This window comes from Amphibalanus amphitrite, unplaced genomic scaffold, assembly GCF_019059575.1.
Source record: "Amphibalanus amphitrite isolate SeventyFive unplaced genomic scaffold, NRLGWU_Aamphi_draft 001468F_arrow, whole genome shotgun sequence".
NCBI lineage: Eukaryota > Metazoa > Arthropoda > Thecostraca > Balanomorpha > Balanidae > Amphibalanus > Amphibalanus amphitrite.
Genome location: NW_024882961.1, coordinates 41,929 through 62,772, shown reverse-complemented (window position 1 = coordinate 62,772; position 20,844 = coordinate 41,929). Strand labels below are relative to the sequence as shown.

Below are 20,844 nucleotides of genomic sequence, written 5' to 3'. Positions count from 1 at the left end.
GAGCGAAACAGGCTAATTAAGTGCATTACGATCCGTACCGGTCAGGTCATGGCCTTAACCGGATATTAGCGTTTGTCAGCCTTTTAACTTCAAATCAGCCATTAGCCCGCGCCGGGCCGGTGCTCGGCGCCAACCGAGCCGGGCCGGAGGGAGGTGTTTGAACACCCTCCCCCCGCCCCCTGTTCTAACTCGGCTCCTGGGCCACTCAGCGACACGCGGTAAGCGGTGTTCGAATGAGCGGTAAAAATCATGACGAAACAACCGTCGCCCCTCCCGACCTGGCGCGGGTTAACTGCTACGCCTTGATGTGACATAATGGACGGTAAAAAAAAAAACGCTTATATGCCTAGGAGCACAGGTTGGTGTAAAAGTTATTGCTTTTGACGGTTTTAGGAAGAAAACGTTTCCGTTTTATGGTACCAGGAAGCAAAATATTTATCGGAGTTAGAGGATACTGTGAAAGGGGACTTCACGAGAGGTACTGAATCTTTTCTTCCGCATTGTTGCAGGTCCCTTTGTGCAAGCGCTATGAGCTGATTTGACCAACAACTCACATAGGGACAAAAATATTTTCTGACCTTTAGTGGCGCGGCCCTTTTGACTGTTAAAAAATGACTTGAAATCTACAAAATGCCGAGGAAAATTATGATGATCTCCCAGTCCCACAACCTTTCGAGCATTGTGGGCCGTTTATCGCTTCGTGACCAATGAGAGGGCAGAGTTATAGATATTATGATATACGATATGCAATATGCATGCGGGTAATAAGCAAGACATAAACAAATAATAAAAAAAAAAACAGACGGCAGAAGACATATGAGCTGTAACCGGCAGCACAATGCACACTGCACAGGCTTATAAATCCGGAATGATATAGCGATCTAAGACCTTTGAACCTCCGTCTAACTTTTTGCCGATAAATTGGTACGATCTATAAAACCTTCCCTTGAAGATGGTTACCGTCCCCGCCAAGCGGTTACACCGCCAAACGGTAAACGATTCCTCGCCGATATAATAACAAAACGTGGCACTCGTATTTACGCCCAGGTCTTTCGGTACGTAAAGAAAATTCGGATACAGGGGCGACAGGTGATCGGAGTCTCCCAGTACAGCAACGACAGGTGACAGGGATCTTCCAGTAGCTGCACTCCTCCTTGGCGAGACCAAAGTGACAGAGACATAGGCGAGAAAGCTCAGCCATCCACGGGCCAAGCTTCTGAAGTGTCGTACTTTCATATCTACGGTGGTAGTATCAATAACGACGCTGCCTGCTACTGACAAACAGGAACGAGTGTCAATTTACGATGGAGTAAAATGCATTAAAACCACTTTGCATTTCATAAGCCATAGATAACATGAATCGTTATCTATGCATAAGCGTTTATTAAAGCTGAACTTCATTCAATGCTGTCGAACCGTGTTTACGGCCTTTGTTAGGACTGGGCCGTGCACTGTGCAGTCGCTATAGAGCCAGACCGGGCCGCTCCACGGAGGCCCTCTCCGCCGCATCTCGGCTGCACCGCTCCTCTCGCCACAGCCTGCCGCCCGTCCGCCGGCCGTGAGCCCGTTCACTAACGACCGCCAGGGGCGGGCGGGTCATTCACCTGCACGGCGCCCGCGGCGGCGGTGCACGGGCCGCGCCGGCCTCTCCAAGGGACGGGAGAGCAGAGAACGGGCGGTCCGGTCAGCAGCACACCGGCCATACAGCGGCTGCCTGATTGGAAGGACCTCCGCTCGAACCACGTGAGTAGGGACGGATTTAAATGTAATGCCTTGCATTGCTGATGGATAAAAATCCTGTGCTGCTATGTAGGGGAGAGTGGGGTAATTTGGCCGGTGGTGTAAATTGGCCGCCCCCACCTGTACGAAAGCTGATAAAAGTGAATGAAATAACTTTAGTCTCTATTCATTTGTCATCGGTAGAACTAACTCGAGAACAAATGTCAAAATTTTCCCCCTCTTAGTTTTATTCAAAATTAATAAAAGGTGAATTTCGTTAGAAAATAGCAACTTTTACTTCCCTTTAAAAATTTCTATAACATGTAGTATTTGGGCTGTAAACGAATTCCAACATTATAGCGCCATTTTTGAGGGTGTTCAGCGGTTCCAAGAGCAATTTCATCTAAAAATAAACTTGTTATCTAAAATCTAAAATAAACTTGTTTATCTAAAATAAACTTGTCTCGTCAAGTTGTTTTCGTTTCACATATTTCATTTATTACGTATACTGGTAACTCATTGGTAAACCTACAAGGTAAATCATTGGGTCATGTCTCAGAAAGCTCAGAAATCAGGTCATGGAAACCTGAGATTTTCGACAAAATGCAGGCTGAAGTAGATTGTCGCTAAATTGTCATTTGTCTTCTTAGGACCGACTGACATTTCGTTTTCCCCCACAGGATGAACTCATGACTGAATCATTAGTTTTCGTCTCAAACAGAGACAATTAATTTCTACTACAAAGCACTATCCGGCAAGACATGCATCGGCAGTTGAAAAGTATCATCCGTAAGACCAAGGCGAGGTCGCTCTACGCGATCATACTTTTCACTGGCGTCGCTACTTATTTGGCAGTTTCTTTGGAGAACACATTCGGGTGAGTGGGCACTGAACATCAGAGATCGAATCATTGGATGATTGGTGTTAAAATTAGATGACCCAATGGCTTTCAGTTGCAACTAACGTTGGAAAATAGAGGGAAAGCATTTAAAAGATTAAAATGCTCCGCAAATCTAGTCATTAACTCCGCCTTCTTTTCAAAGTTTGTCTAACAGCCACGCCCTGTGTGTCAGTCTGAATCTGCTACGACTGCATCCTGATGTTTTGTGTGTACCCAGTTTAACTATACCCGTATGCCGGCAGGGGGTCGCCATCAATACACAGACCGCCAGCGCCGGCCGCCGCTCCCTTTACCAAGGGTCGGTCGTCCGCCGCCCTCTCCATCAGTCGGTCCGACGCTCTGTTCACCCGGCTGCAGACGGAGCTGGAATCACTACCCGCCGAGTCCCTCTGCCACAGTCAGCGCGGTCTCGGCGGCCGGTGCTTCAACTGCATGATCAACAACGAGACCGTGCTGGGACAGACGGACGGCGTGAAACCCACCTGTCTCGACTGGCTGCACGCCAACTGCTCCGTGCTCTCATTTGGAATCAACAACGACTTCAGCTTCGACGACCAGATGTCTGACCTCGGCTGCACGGTACACGCGTTTGACCCGACCATGGGTCGCGACAGTTACCGCCGCTCCGAGCGGGTGTTCTTCCACGCGGAGGGCGTGGCCGCCGCCGACGGCCACAGCGGCACGTTTCCCGTGCTCAGCCTGGCCTCTGCCGCGGCACGAGCCGGTCTGGAGACGGGCGTCATAGACTACCTAAAGCTGGATGTCGAGGGGAGTGAGTGGGAGGTCCTGTTGACCGCCGGCGCCACGCTGCGGCAGGTTCGTCAGCTGGCGCTCGAGCTGCATCTCACCCATCCGTACGGGCAGCTGACATCCGGAGTGGGGATACAGCAGTCAGAGGTGGCGCCGCACGTCAGTGCAGAGGGAGCCCGCCGGTTCCTCGAGGCGCTGGGTAAGCTAAGGGACGCCGGGTTCCTGATGACCCACAGCGTCCACTCTGTGGCGTGCCAGAAGTACGCCGGTGGCTGTCTGCCGTTTATGTATGAGACGGTATGGGTGAACATCGCGCTTCTACCGACACGGTCTCAGTAGGAGCGGAAGGGAAACGCCCAGTATCTTGGCGTCGGCGCCCAGAAATTAAAACTCCAATAATTGAGGGTGACCGTGCCATAACTTATGTCACGGGTCCTGCTGGATAGCGGCGCCGCATGCAGCGAGCGACAGCCGACAAACCAAACAGCCATTTTAGCTGTGATCATTAACCTGTGAAGTGCAATGTCATTTATTGTTTTGCATAACAATAAACGGTTTTAAATGTAGTCTGAGAATTATAATGCCTTCCTGTAAGTGGACATCTCCGTCATGCAGTTTGGATGCAGTGTTGTTGGGTAACTTCGGTGCAACTGGAGTAGCTTGGGAGCGACCACCCGGCATCCAGGATACCTCTAAATGAAATGAACAAGGACTTCTAAGGTTTTTGAGTTTAGATCATCATCACGATTGTTCGGAAAACTGTGTAATTAAAGTGCAAATAAAGCCAGCAGTCTTGCATCATTTTCTTTTTTTCGCCGAGTCACCTTGGAAGCATGACGCCATAAACGAACGAGCCCCTTTTCGTGCCAGCTATTTACATCAGACAGCGCTTAACAGACACCCTAATTAGCTCCCGGGAAGAGAAGACGACAGTTAATCGGCAATTAACCCGCGCCCGGCTGGGGGTCCTGGATTTCCACGCCCTGCTGGGGGGGGGGGTGTTTGAACACCCCCCCCCCCTTGTAACTCGGCTCCTGGGCCACGTAGCGATACGCGGAAGGCGGCGTTCGAAAGAGCGTCAAAAATAATGACGAAATCACTTCGGTCAATTTTTTGGTCAGGTCAAAGGTCAGGTCACCAGAGGTCATTGAAGGCAAAATGTCGCCGATTTCCAGGTCGAATGTCGAAAATTTCCAAGAAGCCAACGCATAACTCGAGAACCAATAGAGCTACAGCGCCGCGGAAAAGCGCATTCGATAGCCCTATTAAAGCCCTTTCTGAGTAATTCTCTCAGATTTGACCTAACGTCAACGGTTTTGCCTGCAGGGGGCAAAAATTGCAAAAATAGCCGATTTTTTCGGAAACAGTTTTTCTGCAATAACTTTTGACCCAAGCCTTGTACGAGCTTACTTTTACCGGCATTGTGTTCCTCTCGTCAAGACGCATCGAATGAACTATAAGTTGACCTTGAAAGGTCAACTTGAAAATTTGACCTCAGGTCAAGGTCATGACCTGACCGGAAAGGGTCATGTTGCATATCAGTCGATCCTTATCGTCGAGCTGAACACATCTAAGGCGTTTTCATCGCTCTAGCATGCCTCTATCAAAAGTTATTTGCGAAAAACTGTTAAATACCATTCATGACCTAAGATGACCTCAGGGCATAAACAAGGGTCATGGACACCATTTTCATGTTCAGTGTGTCTAAACCACTTGTAATTCGGTGTTTGGGAGTGTTTATAATGTCTTTTGTCCAAAAGCGGCGCATTTCAATTTTCTCCCATTGACTTATAATGGGGAGGTCGCAAAATTGACCTGACCTTAGGTCATCGATATCAAAATTCTGAGATATACATTTTGTACATGCTATTGCTCTTAGCAATCGCTGAAAGTTTCAAAGCAATTGGTCACTCGGTGTAGCTATGACAGACATTGAAACTTTTTATGAGGTGAGGTCACTTCAAGTGACCTGGTGACCTGACCTTCAATGACCTTGGTCTGAAATTTTCACAACATGTGTAGAATTGATGTGTGCTAAGGTGTACCAAAAACGGCGGCGCGGAGCGCCGCCGTTTTTGAGATATTCGCGAAAAACCACAAGGGGGGTGTTCAAACACCCCCCCCCCCAGCAGGGCGCGGGTTAAAGGGAACAGGTAAAGGGCATGACTTGGGAATGCCTTAAAGGGACTATCCCACCTTTAACATGGGGTTTGAGTTGAGATAGCCAAGTTTGCGGCGAGGCTCAGAAACCACTATCTATCTAGGTTGCAACCCCCGCGGCCTCTTGGTGTTGAAGAAATTCGTTCCCTTCATTTGAAAATGGGCCTTGTGCAAGGCCCTATCTTCAACATGGAGCGACCGTTACTGTGACGTCACCTCGTTTAGTCATTCTGATTTAAATGGGTTTGTTCGTTGAAAAATCGCTTAAAACTTGGTCTGAACTTTGTTGTGGTGCCTACAGAGTAAAAAGAATCAGCTTTATGACAGTAATGTGGCCTGGGGAAGGAGGTAATTTTGGGCTGTGACGTCACATATTTGAAAGTTTGTGTTTGGAATATGGGAAGCCTAAGATGTTTAATGAAAAATAAATGCCAGAACCGTGTTCCTGGTCATCCAATCTATAAAGTCGGGCACAATTTAACTGGTTTTAACAACATTTTAGAAGTTGGGACAGTCCCTTTAACTCTCCAGTCAGGATTGGGACTGCCGGACTAACGCAACCGATCGCACTGGCCGGACTGGGAAAACAGTAATAGGGCTGAGAATGGAACTACCAAACCCTTGGAAATTAACCATGACTCCAGCCTCAGAATCCATCCCCAGAATCCACCGCTGAAACCAGCTCCTGGATCCCAGCCTCAAAGAACACGGCCTCGAGTCCAGTCTTGAAAAGTTCCTCACAGTAATGATCACATTACCCCGCGGCCCACCTAACCTAAACGTGTAGCGTGCCTGTCTGAGAATCTCTAGAGATGAGCCTCGCACCAGAGCTGACAGTTAACTGACGCCTGTCATGTCTGTGCATTTGCCAACTGACCATGTGCATTGGACAGCCATAACTAGCTCTGTACGTTCCGAGAATTATTCCGCGACGGAGACAGGGAAAGTGGAAATAAGAATGTATGTATAAGAAGTACATAGCAATGCTTCTATGATACAAATGCTCAGATGAAACAAGCAGACGCACAAAACACTTCCGTGTCAGTAATCCTCACTGTACACAGATTATCACCCCGCATTCAGAACTGACTTGCCGACCATCGCTCGCTCGAGGGTCGCTCAATCCTCCAGCTTCGGCCGACCGTTGCCCGACCATTCACCGTTCGGTGTCTACTCCATCCCGAGTATTGCCCAAGCATTCCCCGGACGCTGGCCCTGATCGTTGCTCGGCCATTCCCCGCTCGATGCTCAACTGTTGCCCGCTCATTGCCCCCACTGTCGCCTACCTGCGACCGTTCCCGTCCACTGCTCAGTAGGCGTCACTTATCTCCGATTCGGGCTTCTCCTCTCCGTCGGCCGCTCGCCCGGGAGAGGCGGGCGAGGGCGAGGAGCGCTCGTCGGCCGCGTCCAGGTCGAGGTCCGAGTCGGCGGCGCCCTCGCCCTCAGACTCGGCAGCCTCGGTAGAGTCGTCCGGCTCAGAGCGCTGCGGAAGATACATATAAGAAATATATAAATAAATGCATACATAAAGTGCTCGGCAGGGAACAGTTGAGTGTATCCTAGCAATTAGCATACATAAATAGGTACAAACAACAATATACATTATACATACATATTGCATATGCAAATTGCCCATCCCCATGCATATATGCAAACAGTTAAGTGCATATGTAGAAGATGCCATGCATCGGTCTGTGCATTACAATAAGCCTCAAAGCATGACACTGGAGAGCCACAATGCCGCCCCTTCATGCAGTAAAGAGTTGAGTCTGGCACACAGCGACAAGGAAAGCAGTGGGTATAGCGCTATAACTGACCTAAGTGTCAGTGGGGCCCTGGACCCACTGACAGAGTAGATGGGACCTATCGCTCCGACCCCGTCCTCTCCTTACCTGGGAGAAAATCTCCTCGCCGCGTAGGTCGCGGTTCTTCAGGTTGCCCATCCAGAAGGCATCCGAGCAGCCATTCAGTGCCAGCATGGCCTTGACTCGGAACACAAACGACTCCAGACCCTTCTTCAAGTAGGGCACGTGGTTCATCAGACTGGCGTCCTTCAGACTCTGGAACACACGCAGACAGCGCAGGGTTATGATCCCTGCAGCTCAGTATCACACTCGGTTGCGGGTGGCAGATAACTAGAACGGACTAATAGCTCATCACACATGCGTGAATGCCTACACGAATAATGCAACCGTAGACCCGACAGCATTCCTTAGAACCCGTAAATTATACAAAACAAAAACGCCTCCAAAGGATCTGTTTCAAAATGAAAAAAAAATATGTAAGCATGTTATTTTCGAAAAGGACCCGTTGAACTCCGAGGGAGGACCACACCAAGAGCAGTCCCTCCTCCCGCGGTAGGGAGGAGTAGAGGAGGGACACTCACCTTGGAGTGGTTGCACACGTGGTGCAAGTACCGGGCGCTCAGCTGGAAGTTCTTCAGAATGGTAAGCACCTCGTCACGCTGGTGCTTCAGCATGAGCTCCAGCATGGGGATGGCGTGGCGCACAAACAGGTCGACCAGCCGCCGAGAGTGCTGTCGGGCAGAGACGGCGGGAGAGTTATCACTGCGTTCAGTGTGTCGGAGAGACGCAGAGGTTAGCAGGAGATTCTTTGGAGACAACATTCAGCGACCATGACGACGGTTCGTCATCGTGGTCGAACGGTAGATACTGTGGTAACGAGTGGCGCGGGGAGGCCGAAAGCCCTCGAGAAAACTTATTTATAAAAAACGATGGTAAGTAGGCTTACATACAATGATTACAGAGGCTGGAAATTATCTGAAGAGTCGCCCCACGAACTTCCGTACGCTTGATGGAGTCAATTCGATCAAATTGTATGCATTCAAATCCCACTACATTCAATCGTCTAAATACCCCTAACACGAACAAAGAAATGTCGATCTGTCCTGTCGACCGACAGATCGGCCACACGAGGGCAAGCAACTCCATCACATGACAGACCACATTCGCCACACCAGGCAGCCATCCCCACTAACCTTCAAACAGACTCCCACGGCGCTCCGACTGCTGAACACTCGCAGGCAGCCGACCATCTGGTTGAAGACGCGCAGAGCCGCCGCCCACCGGTCGAGTCGCCCGCGCTCCGAGCCGCCGGCCGACACCACGCCGCGGATCGCCTCCACCAGGGCGGCGAACATGACGCGGTAGTAGTGGCCGAATGTCGATCTGGGGTCAGAGAGGTGGGTGGGTCAGCGGGTGGACTGTGCGGAGGTGCCCCGGAAGGGTAGAGTGGCAATGCGAACTGTATAAAGAGGAACTTCCAAATGCAGCAGGAATTGAGTTTCACCTGGGAGTATGTCTTAGTAGGTGTGTCTGTGTGGAAGGTAAGAATCTCTGTGTGTTTCCACTCACTTGGCCAGCGTCGGGTAGGTCTCTGAGGCCGGCTCCCGTCCGGTCGAGTCCAGCAGCTCGGCCAGCGCCGTCTGTGCCAGCCTCTCGAGCCGCTCCAGCAGGCGTCCGTCGGCGGGAGCCAGTACCAGCTGCAGCAGGGCGGACACCCGGCCGCCGTACGCGGCGCCCGACTCGCGCGCGCCGTCCGCAGAGAACCACTCCCGCTTCAGTAGTGACTCGGCGCAGTCGGCTGAGGAGCGGGGAAGGGGAGTTGTTATAATACGCGCAATTTACAGTCAACAGGGGTACTTGACAAAAAAAACTTTAAACGAAAAGTGGTTCTAACATTCGAAGAACCTTGCGAATGACCATGCATTACAGCACACATGACACACTGTGCCGGCATTAGCGACCACTCGATGCAACGATATTCGACCTAGGAAACACCGACCCCATTCCAGCATAGTACCGAGCGTCTCATGCAGCCGCGGTTCCGCCGACAGCTCCGCCAGCGCCGCCAGCGTGCGCGCCAGGTTCGCCGCACACTCGATCTGCGGCACAGACGCCGCGTGCTGCTCCAGAAGGCTGAAGGCGCGAGTGGTCGGCTGCTGAGACTGCGGCTGACTGGGCGCCGCCTGGCTGCGGCCGGTGTCGGTCAGACGCAGGTTTCCCACCGCCTCTGCCGGTGAAGAAGGGAGGGCAGGTCAGAACTCAGAGGAAGTCTTAGACGAGTTAGAGGTCAGAAAGGTGTCTTTGGAGGGGTGCCTAACGGGGGAAAGAGACCGGGGTGTAGCAGAAAAGTGGCAACATTAGTAGTAGCGCAACACCGATATTGACTTTACATACAGCAGTGACAAAACTGAATATAACGTTTGGACCAGCTGCAGGCGCTGAGGTTGATCCCATGATTGCAGAAAATGGTACGCTATACCAAGGCCGCTATACCACGGATGACCCTTTTTCCAAAAGTTTGTGTCCCACACTACAGTGCCAACTGTCGGTCACCTATCGCGGGCGGGGACGGGGACCGGGGTGCGCGCCGGACCCACCTGTGGCCAGCTGTTTGTTGGCGGGCTCGTGCAGGCCCGGCCAGGAGAGCAGCGTGGCCATGATGCGGTACACGGCCGATAGACAGGTGGACAGCCGGCCCGACTCCTCGTTAAACATCCCCGGACCGTCCAGGACGCCATCATTGTCGGCTATCTGAGACTGAAAATACGGGAAAACACACCTCAGAGAGACTGGAGCAAAAACAAACGTCGGAGAAACTGAAAGAGAGAAAATACGTCAGAAAGACAAACATTGAAAATCCATGTCAGAGATACTGAAACAACGAAAACACGTCACAGAGACTGAGACACCTGACAACTCTGACTGAAACTGAAACATCGGAGAGCCCTCAGGGAGGCTGAGCAGCTGGATACACGTCGTAGGACTAAACAACGAACACAACACACCAAGGTAAGCACCTGAAACACTGATCACTAACTGTTATTGAAGCACACGACAAACGTCAATGAGAATGGAACAGCAAATGCACGTCACAAACACAAACACAACAGGACCCGCCGCATGTCATCCACCACGCCACCCCACTCCTCTCCCGTCGGCAGTCTCACCCTGAACATGCCGACGATGCTGTCGGCGATGACGCTGAGCGGCTTCAGCAGCGTGGCCGCCTGGCGCGCCACACTGGCCTCCGGCAGCAGGTCCAGGTGTGAGAAGCCCAGGCCGCGGGCCCCATTAGCCGCGTGCATGGCGGCCAGTGCCCCGCCACCGCTGGGGGACAGGCGGCGCTCCAGTTTGAGCGCCAGGTCATCGAGCAGAAGCAGCAGCTCGGAGGGGCGCAGACAGAACTTTTCCGTGGTGTGTTCGGTGAGGGATAACCGACGGTAGAGGAGACGGTAGACGTCCATGTCGAGTTCTCGCAGGAAGGCGCGGTAGCCGGCCAGGCCGCCCCCGCCCGCGCCGCCGCCGGAGGGAGCCTGGGTGGGCTCCGGTTGAGACACAGCTGTGCTCTGGTTGACAGAGGCGTCCGCGGCCGCAGCCGGACGGCCCGACTTGCCACCCTTGCCCTTACTGGGGATAGGAGCCGAAACTTCGGTCAGGTCTTGAGCTCGAGAGGTGCTGGCTCAAAATGAACTGGCCCTTAATAGCTATAGTTCGTGGGTCATTTGAAGAATAATGCCAACAAAGCTGGCTAAATGAACAGACACTAATGCATCCAAGTCAACAAGTAATTGACGCCCTGACTATGCGTGACATACACCCCACCCCTACCGTAACCAGCAGATGTGAGGGAAGGTCACAAAAAGCTCGTTTACTAACCGCTTGGCCGGCGCCTTCTGCCGTTTGCCGGCGGCCGGCGGTGTCGGCGGTGGCACATCAGAGTCAAAGATGGCGGCCGGCGGCACAAAGCCGGGCACCAGCGGCAGCAGCTGAGCGATCTGAGTCTCCAGCTGGAGCACGGCGCGCAGACGCAGGACACACTGCCGGGAGGACGGGGGGAGAGTTAGAGTGGTCCGCAGAAGACACCGGCACACGGGATTGGAGTCATGGAGTGGCACAACAGTTCAGCGGACCGCAGATCCACCTCAGCACCCATACTACACCTTCGCCGGCCAGAGGCAGCCGGCCGGCCCGTACAGCCCACCATTGCCCGCCGGCGATGGTCTCAGGCCAGCAGCAGCAGCCTGTACGCCATTGCATGCTTGCTTTCTCTCTATCCAGCCCCCGCCCCCTCACAAAACCTCAGGGCACCAAACGCCCGCCTCTCACCCTCTAGTCTCCCTTTCCTTTCCATGACTGTCACTCCCGGCACCAGAAGGCAAACCAACACCCTCCACGGCCCACTTTACGCTCACCTCACACCACTCACCCGCAATTTTAGCTCCTGGTCCTTCTGCGTGGAGAAGGCGTTGAGCAACTCCCGGAAGAAGTTGACACAGTGGAAGAGTGCCGTCAGGATGGCGTGGCGGGCGGGCACGGGCAGCGCGCCGACGGTCGTCGGGTCTAGATCAGCCGGCAGTATCACCGGACAGCCGAGGAGCGCGTCCAACTTCTTCATGTCTCCGCCATCCAGGGAGGCCACGCAGAGGCGCAGCAGGCGGAACTGGGCGCATAGCGTGGCTAACTGCTCGGGTCTGAGGGTCAGACAGGCAGGTGGCAGGGGTCAGGGTGCGAGTCACACGTCTAAAGGCTGAAACAGACTCTTTCCGCGTTCAGGAAATCGCATGCGAGAGCCTATTCAAATACATTATAATTCTTCTCGCATCAATCGCTTGCGGGAGGTGCGTGCGATTGATGCGAGTGTGCTTCCATGTATTTGAATAGGCTCTCGCATGCGATTTCCTGACTGTGGAAAGAGTCTGTTTCAGGCATAAGACACGTAATAAGCATACCGCAGTCCGCTGGATTCGGCTTCACCTTAGAACACCAAGCGATCGCGTCAGATTAGTCAGTAAATAATAACACCTAGGAAACTTGTTGGCTAGCGAAGTTTGAGGATGGGAGAGACAAAGGCAGAAGAAAAACATGCATATTACTACACATTAGACAGACATCAGAAAATGCTTCCTCCATGGCGGCTTCTAGCCGCCGTTCGGTCTGAGTTCTGTGTCAGCTGCCCTGTGTGCAGTATTTACCGGTTCAGTGCCATCGGAGCCAGGTTGAGTGCGATCTCCCCCACGTCCGCCTCCTCCAGGCCGTACTGCAGCGAGACGGAGAGGCCGTCACACTGAGGGTCGCCATCCGGCAGGTCCACCACATACGTCTCCTGGAAACTGACAAAGGAGAGAAAAGTTACACTGTGGTGTAAATCTGACACAGGAGATAAAGCCACATTATACTTCTTAGGCGAGGGTTGCGTCACATGGGATCGGCACTGGACCGCGATCAAGCAGGGATAAACATGACCTACGAGAGCGATCACGCAGGGAAACATGGTGCATGACCGTGATCACGCGGAATAAACATGGCCCAATGTGCTGTCATACACGATCACCCAGAAAAAGTGCCTCCCCAGGCAGGGAACCGGCCTCCTCAGATGGCTGCCCAGCACCGCTCGGCGGCATTACTCACTCGTCAATCTGCTGGTCACAAATCCATCGCTCTATCTTGGGGTGGATGCCGGCGCGCCACACCAGACTGGCCAGCTCGTCGAGCAGGAGTCCGCGCGCGTCGGCCGCTCCCGCCACGGCCGTCTGAGCGAGCTGCAGCAGCTGGGCAGTCTCCCGCTGGCCAGCCGAGGTCAGGACGATCTCTGACGACTGAGGCGGAGAACACGGCGGGGGTGAGTTACACGGGAGATACCGGTTGGAGAGGTTCTACCGGCAATCAGCTGAGACGAGTCATACCTGCAGGCACCATCACAGTGGCTCCACTTGCCACTTGCCCGTATTTCAGAAAATGAATCCCTCCCCTGTCCACCCGTCCAGTCCGGCGTTCTCTTAACTCTTTACAGACAGCTATATAGGCCTCGGTCTTGGAAAAGATAGTCTGCCGCTGTTCTCAAGGACTAAGCTATATAGTTAGTCTATAACTCTCCCTAGAGTCAAACCAGTTCTCGCCTTGTCACAATCAGGCCCTACCCTACCCCAGAGACGGCATCATTCCCTGCTTCAGTTGTTCCAGCGTCCGGCGAGCCCTTACCTGGCTATCGTCAGAGACCGTGGTCGCATCGCTCGAGTCAGCGCTGTTCTGGCGACACTTGATGGCCATTAGAACGCTGACCACACCCAGACGCTTGTACCTGGCGGGCAAGGAGCCAAAGACGTCAGTTAGTAAAAGGAATAACAACTGGGACAGTTTGTCCACACACACGCACACACACACACACGAATAGAATACCCACTGACGACACCCAGACACTTATACTTGGCGGAGGCCGGGGAGCCGGAGACGTGTCCTCAGTGAACAAGGTAGCGACTGGGACAGTTGGCCAGCACACGCCCACACACGCTTACAGACACGCATTGACAACGGGCAGACGCTTGTAGTGTGAGCTGCTGCTAGTGTTTGTAGCTAGCTATGTGTGCTGTTTGTTGAGTGTTTGACGTCACTGACCGACAGGATGAGCTGGCCAGCTGTTTGTGCGTCATCAGTTTGAGCTCGTCGCCGACAGTGGCGGCCTCGTGCGGCGCGCGGAACGCCAGCGTGCTGAGCACCTCCATCAGCTGGCGCGCCTCGGGCAGCGTCAGCTGCTCCAGCAGGTCCAGCCAGCTCTGAGGATGAGGGGGGGGGGAAGACTCAGTCACATGGCCCGGGCAGCGTCAGCTGCTCCAGCAGGTCCAGCCAGCTCTGAGGGGAACGAGAAGTCGGTATCAGGGATTCAGTCGGTCAAACGTTTGCCCCAGGGGCTCCAGCCAACTCTGAAAGGAATAAACTCAGCTATATATATTTGAGCAATTATCAGCAGTAGCGATACTGTCATAGCGGTGAAAATTATGCGACGTTAATTCAGGAATATGCAATAGCAAGCTATGTCTAGCCTTCTGTCATGTATTAAGTGCATCATAGTGACGGAAATCGAAGACTATCATCACCGGCGTGGTCTCAACAGTCCGGGTACGGCTCTTATATCTGCGCGGCACCTTGAGGAAGGCCGAGTAGCGAGCCAGCGCGTCCGTGTTCTCCTCTGCCAGTGTCTGACAGAGCCGGAGGGCGGCCTGTCGCACTGTCGGCGGGTCAGCAGAATGGGACAGTAAGCCCACCACCACCTCCTGCTGCTGGTAACCAGAGAACGAGACGAACGCTAACCTGTGGGCAGTGGGGACAGCTAAGGTCAGTACTAAGGGAGGGGCTGGTAGCCAGAGAAAGAGACGAGCGCTTATCTGTGGGCAGTGGGGACAGCTAAGGTCAGTACTGGCCACTGGGGAGGGGCTGGTAACTGGAGAAGGAGAAGAACGCTGACTTTTGAGCAGGTGGGGAGAGTTGAGGTCAGCATATATTACTGAGGGACAGCTAACTGGGGGAAGGGTCGCCAAACGACGGATCTTCGGCCGCCGAAGGCGACTCATTCCCTTATGATGTGCAATGCAGGCAATGTTATCGCAGGGAGCGAGAGTACAAATCGGGTCGTCACTAAACCATTGAAAAAAGTTGGGACCATCCACCACCATCGCAAACAGAGGTCATCAGAGGTCACTTAAGGTCACCTGAGAGAAACATATCATCTCAGCAGAATCAAAAAGTCCCCAGACCCAACCACAGAGATCGCGGTAAATATATCCGCCCCAGGAGGCAATACCGTGCCATCCGCACCGTTGCCGCTCCGTGGGTGCTCGCCTCGTGTCGCCTCACCTGTACATCTCGGTGCCATACGCTGACAGAACTGGCTCGGTACAGCGCAGGAGGAAGGCGGCCAGTCGGCGCAGAGTCGAGATAAACTGCTTCAGCGTCTGCCAGCGGCACACGGAACCGGTTAGTCTCCGACCGGGGGCGTCGGATAACTTGGCTCAACAGAGCCGTCAGTTAGAGCTAAACAGGCCCGCCGGTGGCTAAACAGTAACAGAGCCACCAGTAGTTTAACAGATTAGCCGTCAATCACCCTACAGGAGAGGACCATACCTATTACATGGCCCTACAACTGAGCCGCCGGGTGGTTACCCATCAGGACTTGATACTAACCAAATAGGGTCGATCAGTAACGTATCAGGGTCGTGCTCAACGGGGTCCTCAACAACAACAGCGTCCTCATTCAACGATGCGGCCAGTCCAAAGCAGAGCCCTTAGTCCTCCTACAGGGCTGTCAGTCACCACACAAGACAGCCAGTCACCCAATGACAAGGGTGACCTGACGTAATGACCTCTGACCCAACGTAATCGTTTTTGTCTTTGCACCGCAGCGTTGGACAACATAATAAGGTTGTTACTTGTTAGTCACCCTACAAGGCGATCAGGGTGACACTGACAGGGTCGACCAACGACCAACACAGAGTCGTCAGAGAACTTTGTACCCCCTATCGTCTCACCTGAGAGTGCGCCTCGAACGTCTGCTGAAGCACCTCCCGGCTGAAGACGCGCGCGCGCACCTTCTTCTTGAGGACGCCCTCGACGAGCCGCTGGCGGGCGGGTGCCGTGTCGTGGAGCTGCAGCAACAGCAGCACGTCCAACGGGTGGTGTACCTCCGGCGGCGAGATACCGTCCAGAGCCTGAGAGAGGTATGGTGCAAAGTCACACGGACAGCCAGGAGGGATAGGGGACTACACTGATCAACGTGAGCCGTGTACATTAGGCATATGTTAAGAGCTATGATGTATTTCAGTGTCATGTAAGCACCCGTAAGCACCGGGACCGGGAGAAATGTTTATAAAAAAAAAAACTACAAATATCGGGGCAAGTACCTAGACAGTTGTGGTAAGAGCCAGCTAAACGAACGGGCGAACGGGTCGAAAGACAGGCCTGATAGACAGACAGACTTACAGACAGGAAAAACACAGACGTCTGATCGGCGTCGCCACTACCTTTAGCCAGGACGTGTGCTGGCGCCGATCCACCTGGAACGCGAAGCGGATGTTCTGCAGCAGCGCCATCTCGTGTGAGGCGCTGTGGGGGCCCTGGGTGCCGGACGTTCCCGCTGACTGCTCGGCTGGAGGAGGCAGTCGTATACGACGGCGCAGGTCGGCAATCAGCTGAAATACGTCAGTCAGTGTCAGAGATCTGAGACTTAGAGGTCATGAGACTGAGGTCATGGGGTCGGACTCGGAGGTAGCCAGATCATAGGGTAGTGCACTTGTAGTCAAAGGTAACCAGGGCTCTGTTCGGTCGCTGTTTTTATATCAGCATGCTGTCGGTTTTCCCATATAAGGAAGTTATTGCTGGCGCTTCTTGGTCTCTCATTGGTATAATGAATAGACCACTTGAATTCGATCAATGAGGAGCCAAGAAGTAGCAGCATGCTCGCAGCCTGCTGATAAAAAATGCGACCGAACAGCGCCCAGATAACAGGGTAGTAAGTCCAAATGGATAGACACAGGTCACGGGTAAGACGGTCGGAGCCCGCAGGGCCAGAGTCCACGTCAGTCAGTCGAGGTCATAGAGGTCACAGATCGGATGCCACAGTCGGATCTCACAGCGTCAGAGGCCAATCAGATGTCGTAAGGCCAGAGCCCACATGCCAGAGGTCAGCGGAGCGGACACAGCTCTCCCTCACAGTGTGCGACCCATTCCATCCCCCTGCGGTGTCAATCAAAGCCTGCTCATTTAGGCCGGTCATGCTTCACCTCCTCAGCGCGGCCGGCATCCTCTAGCAGAAATTTCACCACCACGGGCAGATGTTCGGGCCGCGCCGCCTGCACCGTCTTCTGCACAGAGTGTTTGACCTCGAGCAGCGCCTCGGACGACAGACGCAGACCCGGCAGAGCGTCCAGGATGGTGACCGACAGCTCCGGAGACGAGTAGTAGAGTTTACTGGGGAGCGGGGCACTTGTCAAGAGTTGTGGGAGCGGGCGACGGTAAAGCTGGCGTGGGTAGGTTACACATTTACAGAAGTTGTTTCTAAGAAGACGGGATGTGAAATTCTAGAAGACCGTGCCGTTGGGTGTCAGTCTGAGAGCCAAACGTCACTCTCGTTTTATGAAGTCGTAAGAGAATATAGCATCTGCTGGCGTCTCGCTGCGAAATGAGCATAGTTTGGGAACGGTGAAATGTACAGATGGGCTAATAATTGTAGAGGAATGCGGTACGCCTAATGATACAGAGCAGGTGATACAAAACGTGACGTGATACTAGCTGATGATATTCGGATATGGAGTGGGGCTATGGATATTCTCAAAGAGCCAAAAATCTTAGACAGCCGGCATTCTCGTGTTTATCTTACCATAGTTCTTCAGCCACCTTTGGGTGCGTCGAGTCGTCCACTATTTCGGGAAGGAACGTAATGATGTCCTTTTGAACCTGAAAAAAATATACTCGCATGTTACAAACAGACCTCAGACTGATTTCCAGGCGTGCACAACCGAGAAAACTACCAGACTAAAAAAATATTAGTTGCGAAAGCCGAAATATTCAAAAAGTCCTGGGTATGCAATGTCACAAAACTAGAGGTGATAATTTCAGTGGTTTTCACAAAACATTCGTTTGCAAAGCCACTCATATGCTTGCTCATTTACTTGCAGACTTAAGTATGTACTAACATTCGCTGTCTTACAATTACAAGTTACAGGTCACAGTAAGTGATCGCGGGCACAAAAACAGTCCAACGCGAGGCCATGCCCCGCCGAGAGCCACCAGATAAAGGAGAAACAGCCGCACCCGTACCTCTGGCGGGGCACTGATCAGCAGCTCCAGCATTTTCTCGGAGACGGCAGCTGGGTTGGTGAGCCGGTCCAGGCGCTGTAGGTTAGCTAGCACCAGCCGTGGTAGACTGCGGTCATCGTCAGAGCTGCCGGAATCGGGACCGGGACGGACTGTCAGAGTTGCGAGACTACGAGACCGGGGGTGGTATTTTAGACGGGCAGTTTGTTGGGGGGAAGGCAATTTTAACCATGAAAAGAAGCTTTAGGTACATTTAAAAGCGTTAAAAATTTGTTCAGCCATTAATAGGTTTGATAATGGTTTGATGTGTTCTGCTTACTACTGGGCTAGCCCATAGCAACAGTACAACAAGCCGATATAAAACCGTAAAACCGTGCCGTTCCCAAGCACAGCAGAGTGACGGAGGAGGGGCGGACAGAGGGCGGGAGGCAGGATCGCACCTGACGCTGTAGGCCACCTCCAGCAGTCGCTCCACCAGCAGGGTAACAACCGGCAGCTGGAGTTCGTCGACGTTCAGCAGCAGACGGAGCAGCGAGTCCTGGTGGCCGGCGCGTGACGCTGCCGAGCACCCGACCGCCGTCTGTGTGTGGGGAGAGAGAGAGAGAGAGAGAGAGAGAGAGAGAGAGAGAGAGAGAGAGAGAGAAGAGAGAGAAGAGAGAGAGAGAGAGAGAGAGAGAGAGAGAGAGAGAGAGAGAGAGAGAGAGAGAGAGAGAGAGAGAGAGAGAGAGAGAGAGAGAGAGAGAGAGAGAGAGAGAGAGAGAGACGTCACACATATTTGGGATGGTAAACCAGCTAAACCAAGAGTCTCCGCATCACACACACTATCGTCACATAGAAACTGCCAGCTATCACAAATACCACACCTATCAGTTATCGCATAGAAATAAGTAACCTCAGCAACTAGCCAAGGGTCAGCCATCTGACGAGAACAGGGAAGGAGACGCAATGTTCTGTCGATGCCGCCACGACCTACCTGTGTGTAGAGTAAGGCCCATTTGAGTCGGCCGTTGTCGGCAATGTGTCCGTCCAGTCCGCGCAGAAACTCCTTGACACTGCCAGGGTAGCAGTGAACCGGGTGGGATCGCAGCGACTTCTGCAGTCGCCGCTGGAACAGCGCCTGGTCCGTCTCTGATGGCGCAGACGGAGACAACTGAGTCACGTAATGTATTAGTTCGGCTCTGAGACACGTCAGTCACAGCTACAGTGTCGGGTTCGGCTCTGAAAAACGTCAGTCACATGTCTGACGCGATGGCACGACAGTCAACAGTCCACGCCCACGTATCTGATGTAGGTACTCTGTGGCATCTTGAACGTCCATCTTGAAACCAATGCGTTCGTTGCTGTTGTTCTCCCGAAGGACCAGCATCAGAGTTGAGCTAAAGTCTATGTGTGACGTGAAGAGCAGCGGTGACGGAAACGGACAAGAAGAGGACCGCTGCAAGCGATCCTCTTGAGCTGCGGCTGCTGACGGTGCAGTCCACTGTCTCCGCCCGTCACCCACGAGCGCCCAGAAGACACCGTTGGCCCTATGCGTGGGAGCGATGACCGCGACTGCGTCTCTCCTCACACAATTGGCCGGGAGTAAAAACGCGTATTGCCGGTGATAAAAACGCGTGGCCCACGGCCGGCCGCCGTACCGTAACGCAGCGCCGAGCGGGCGACGGCCGACCACCGCAACCGGCCGGCGCGCTAAAAGCTACTCGAGAACAGCGGTAAACGGACAGAGAAAAGAGTTCAAATACACGATTTAATCGCTTACAAATAAAAATGGTTCATTGCAGGGTAACTTTTAAAGGGGGGAAAAGAGGAATTTCCCCCCTTCGAAAATTCCGCTCCCCCTTTCAAATTGTGCGTGAACGGCTAGGGAGGGAAGGGGGAATTTCCCTTTCAAATTTATTTTTGAGCCCATTTTCAATCAATTCGCTACTCAGATTCTATAATCATCGTTGATCAGACTCTAGTCATCAATCAACGTTGCTGGCGCTTAGATAATTTTCAATTTGAGGTTCCATCCAACCATTTTACGTTCAGTGCAGCGGGAACTCCAGATTTGACCCGATACAGATCGGATGGTCGGTGGGACCGTCTCTTGTCTTGTCTCTTCCGTCTCTTCGCAATCACTGACGTATCGCTACAGGCGTCGGCGTAGAAACCGGCGGGGGACGGGGGTCATGACCTCTTCGAACCAATGGTCTTCCTTCGAACCAGGGTTCTTCAATCGGTCTTGGCCTAGCAAAAATAGTCACGTGTTAACCTCTCTCTATTTAGAAGGGCGCTACTTGATGTTTGGCCAGGGTAATAGGTTGATACTACTGATTGACATTTGCAAGGGCGCAGTCTAGTTGGGACCTCCCCCGCCCCTTACCGCCAAGGTAGGCACCTACGGGCTACGTATATTTTTTAGCTAATTTATTTTTTTGGCAACCTAACAATATAAAGTGGCCAGAATCCGGGGAGAGAGTAGGATTTGGGGGTAGGTAAGGTTCTGCAGGCGCCATCCTAACAAAAACCTAATGGCATTGGGCCCCCTTTCAGATGCCCCTGGATCCGCCCTTGCCCCGAACTTTATTCCCCTCTCGACTTTTCCTGTAAAAGTAATCCTGGTTCATTGTTTTATCAGTAATCTTTCACCGAAAATGTGCGAACAATTTGAAATGATAAGTTGGCCAACAAACCCGGTGGACCCCGAGCCATATGCAAGACGGA

The 20,844-nt window shown here is 53.0% G+C and overlaps 2 protein-coding genes across 2 annotated transcripts in view; one reads left to right on the top strand and one right to left on the bottom strand.

Moving 5' to 3' along the window:
• Positions 1–557: 557 nt before the first annotated feature.
• LOC122373252 lies at positions 558–3,717 on the top strand. The gene is made up of 3 exons (XM_043351126.1): positions 558–1,743; positions 2,400–2,596; positions 2,863–3,717. Exons 2-3 carry the CDS (start codon positions 2,481–2,483, stop codon positions 3,707–3,709), a joined length of 963 nt encoding a protein of 320 aa, XP_043207061.1. The 5' UTR covers positions 558–1,743; positions 2,400–2,480; the 3' UTR covers positions 3,710–3,717.
• Positions 3,718–6,477: 2,760 nt separating this feature from the next.
• LOC122373256 (Fanconi anemia group D2 protein-like) overlaps positions 6,478–20,844 on the bottom strand; it is a 38,258-nt gene continuing 23,891 nt past the window's right edge. The window contains exons 3-25 of the mRNA XM_043351151.1: positions 19,112–19,266; positions 18,579–18,718; positions 18,142–18,265; positions 17,702–17,778; positions 17,106–17,292; positions 16,347–16,514; positions 15,855–16,034; positions 15,184–15,281; positions 14,475–14,640; positions 13,948–14,105; positions 13,534–13,633; positions 12,964–13,151; positions 12,528–12,665; positions 11,762–12,026; positions 11,212–11,372; positions 10,503–10,962; positions 9,933–10,092; positions 9,353–9,562; positions 8,905–9,133; positions 8,529–8,718; positions 7,917–8,066; positions 7,423–7,590; positions 6,478–7,013 (exon numbers count right to left, since the gene is read on the bottom strand). Coding sequence (XP_043207086.1) covers positions 6,840–7,013; positions 7,423–7,590; positions 7,917–8,066; positions 8,529–8,718; positions 8,905–9,133; positions 9,353–9,562; positions 9,933–10,092; positions 10,503–10,962; positions 11,212–11,372; positions 11,762–12,026; positions 12,528–12,665; positions 12,964–13,151; positions 13,534–13,633; positions 13,948–14,105; positions 14,475–14,640; positions 15,184–15,281; positions 15,855–16,034; positions 16,347–16,514; positions 17,106–17,292; positions 17,702–17,778; positions 18,142–18,265; positions 18,579–18,718; positions 19,112–19,266 — 4,046 coding nt within the window. The 3' untranslated portion in view covers positions 6,478–6,839. The remainder of the gene's footprint in view (positions 7,014–7,422; positions 7,591–7,916; positions 8,067–8,528; positions 8,719–8,904; positions 9,134–9,352; positions 9,563–9,932; positions 10,093–10,502; positions 10,963–11,211; positions 11,373–11,761; positions 12,027–12,527; positions 12,666–12,963; positions 13,152–13,533; positions 13,634–13,947; positions 14,106–14,474; positions 14,641–15,183; positions 15,282–15,854; positions 16,035–16,346; positions 16,515–17,105; positions 17,293–17,701; positions 17,779–18,141; positions 18,266–18,578; positions 18,719–19,111; positions 19,267–20,844) is intronic.